At 39.1% G+C, this 758-nt stretch overlaps 1 protein-coding gene across 1 annotated transcript in view; it reads left to right on the forward strand.

Moving 5' to 3' along the window:
* The first annotated feature begins 410 nt into the window (after window positions 1-410).
* Window positions 411-758, forward strand: part of LOC106586787 (E3 ubiquitin-protein ligase NEURL1) — a 98,077-nt gene continuing 97,729 nt past the window's right edge. Inside the window, exon 1 of the mRNA XM_014174440.2 lies at window positions 411-665. Coding sequence (XP_014029915.1) covers window positions 593-665 — 73 coding nt within the window. The 5' untranslated portion in view covers window positions 411-592. The remainder of the gene's footprint in view (window positions 666-758) is intronic.

The raw sequence follows: 758 nt of genomic DNA on the forward strand, positions 1-758 counted from the left end.
ACACTAGATGGCAGTTTTACACAATTCATGGCTTGGTGATAGATATAGCATCTCCATCTCCATGTTTTCTCATCTGTATGATTCATTCCTGCGATATTTGTTTGCATGTTGCCATTTTTCATAAATCATTTACTTTACTCAAGTTCCATTCAGTGGGGACATGGTGAGTGTTCATATTCCCATATGTTTACAAAGAGAGATGTTTTTGCTGTTGCATGTCAGTATTTCTATGTTTCATAAATCCTTCACTTTTGTAGAACTCATGAGTTTAGCTGAAGGTTGTAGGCCTACAGAGAAAATACTGTCCAAATCTAGGAAATAGGTGCTTCTCTTCCTACTGCTCTCTCCAGTGTTCTAAGCACGCGCAGCACACCTGCGCCGCCGCTTGTCCCAATTTTAAAACGGTATATTTGGTCTTTGGATGACGTGTCCGCAACAAAAGAAGCTCTGCTCTTTTGTCAAAGGCAAAAGTGTAGCATGTACCCCCTTCAACACAACATGACAGCTTCTTTAGAAATTAAACTAAACTGGACAATTTCACTAAAACCACTGGAGCTCGAGCGCACATCAGGACAGTGAACATAAATCCGACATGGGTAATAACGTCTCGGGCATCTCAACGTTGCATCAGACAAGATTTCAAAGACTTCCGGGCTCTCAGAAAGGTCGGTAACTATTGAGAAATGTTATATTCAGTTTTGTATTTTTTTATTTTGCACTTTATAGCAAACAAATTAGATCTAACATAATGTTTTACT

The sequence above is a fragment of the Salmo salar genome, chromosome ssa02 (assembly GCF_905237065.1).
Source record: "Salmo salar chromosome ssa02, Ssal_v3.1, whole genome shotgun sequence".
In the NCBI taxonomy this organism is placed as follows: Eukaryota; Metazoa; Chordata; class Actinopteri; order Salmoniformes; family Salmonidae; genus Salmo; species Salmo salar.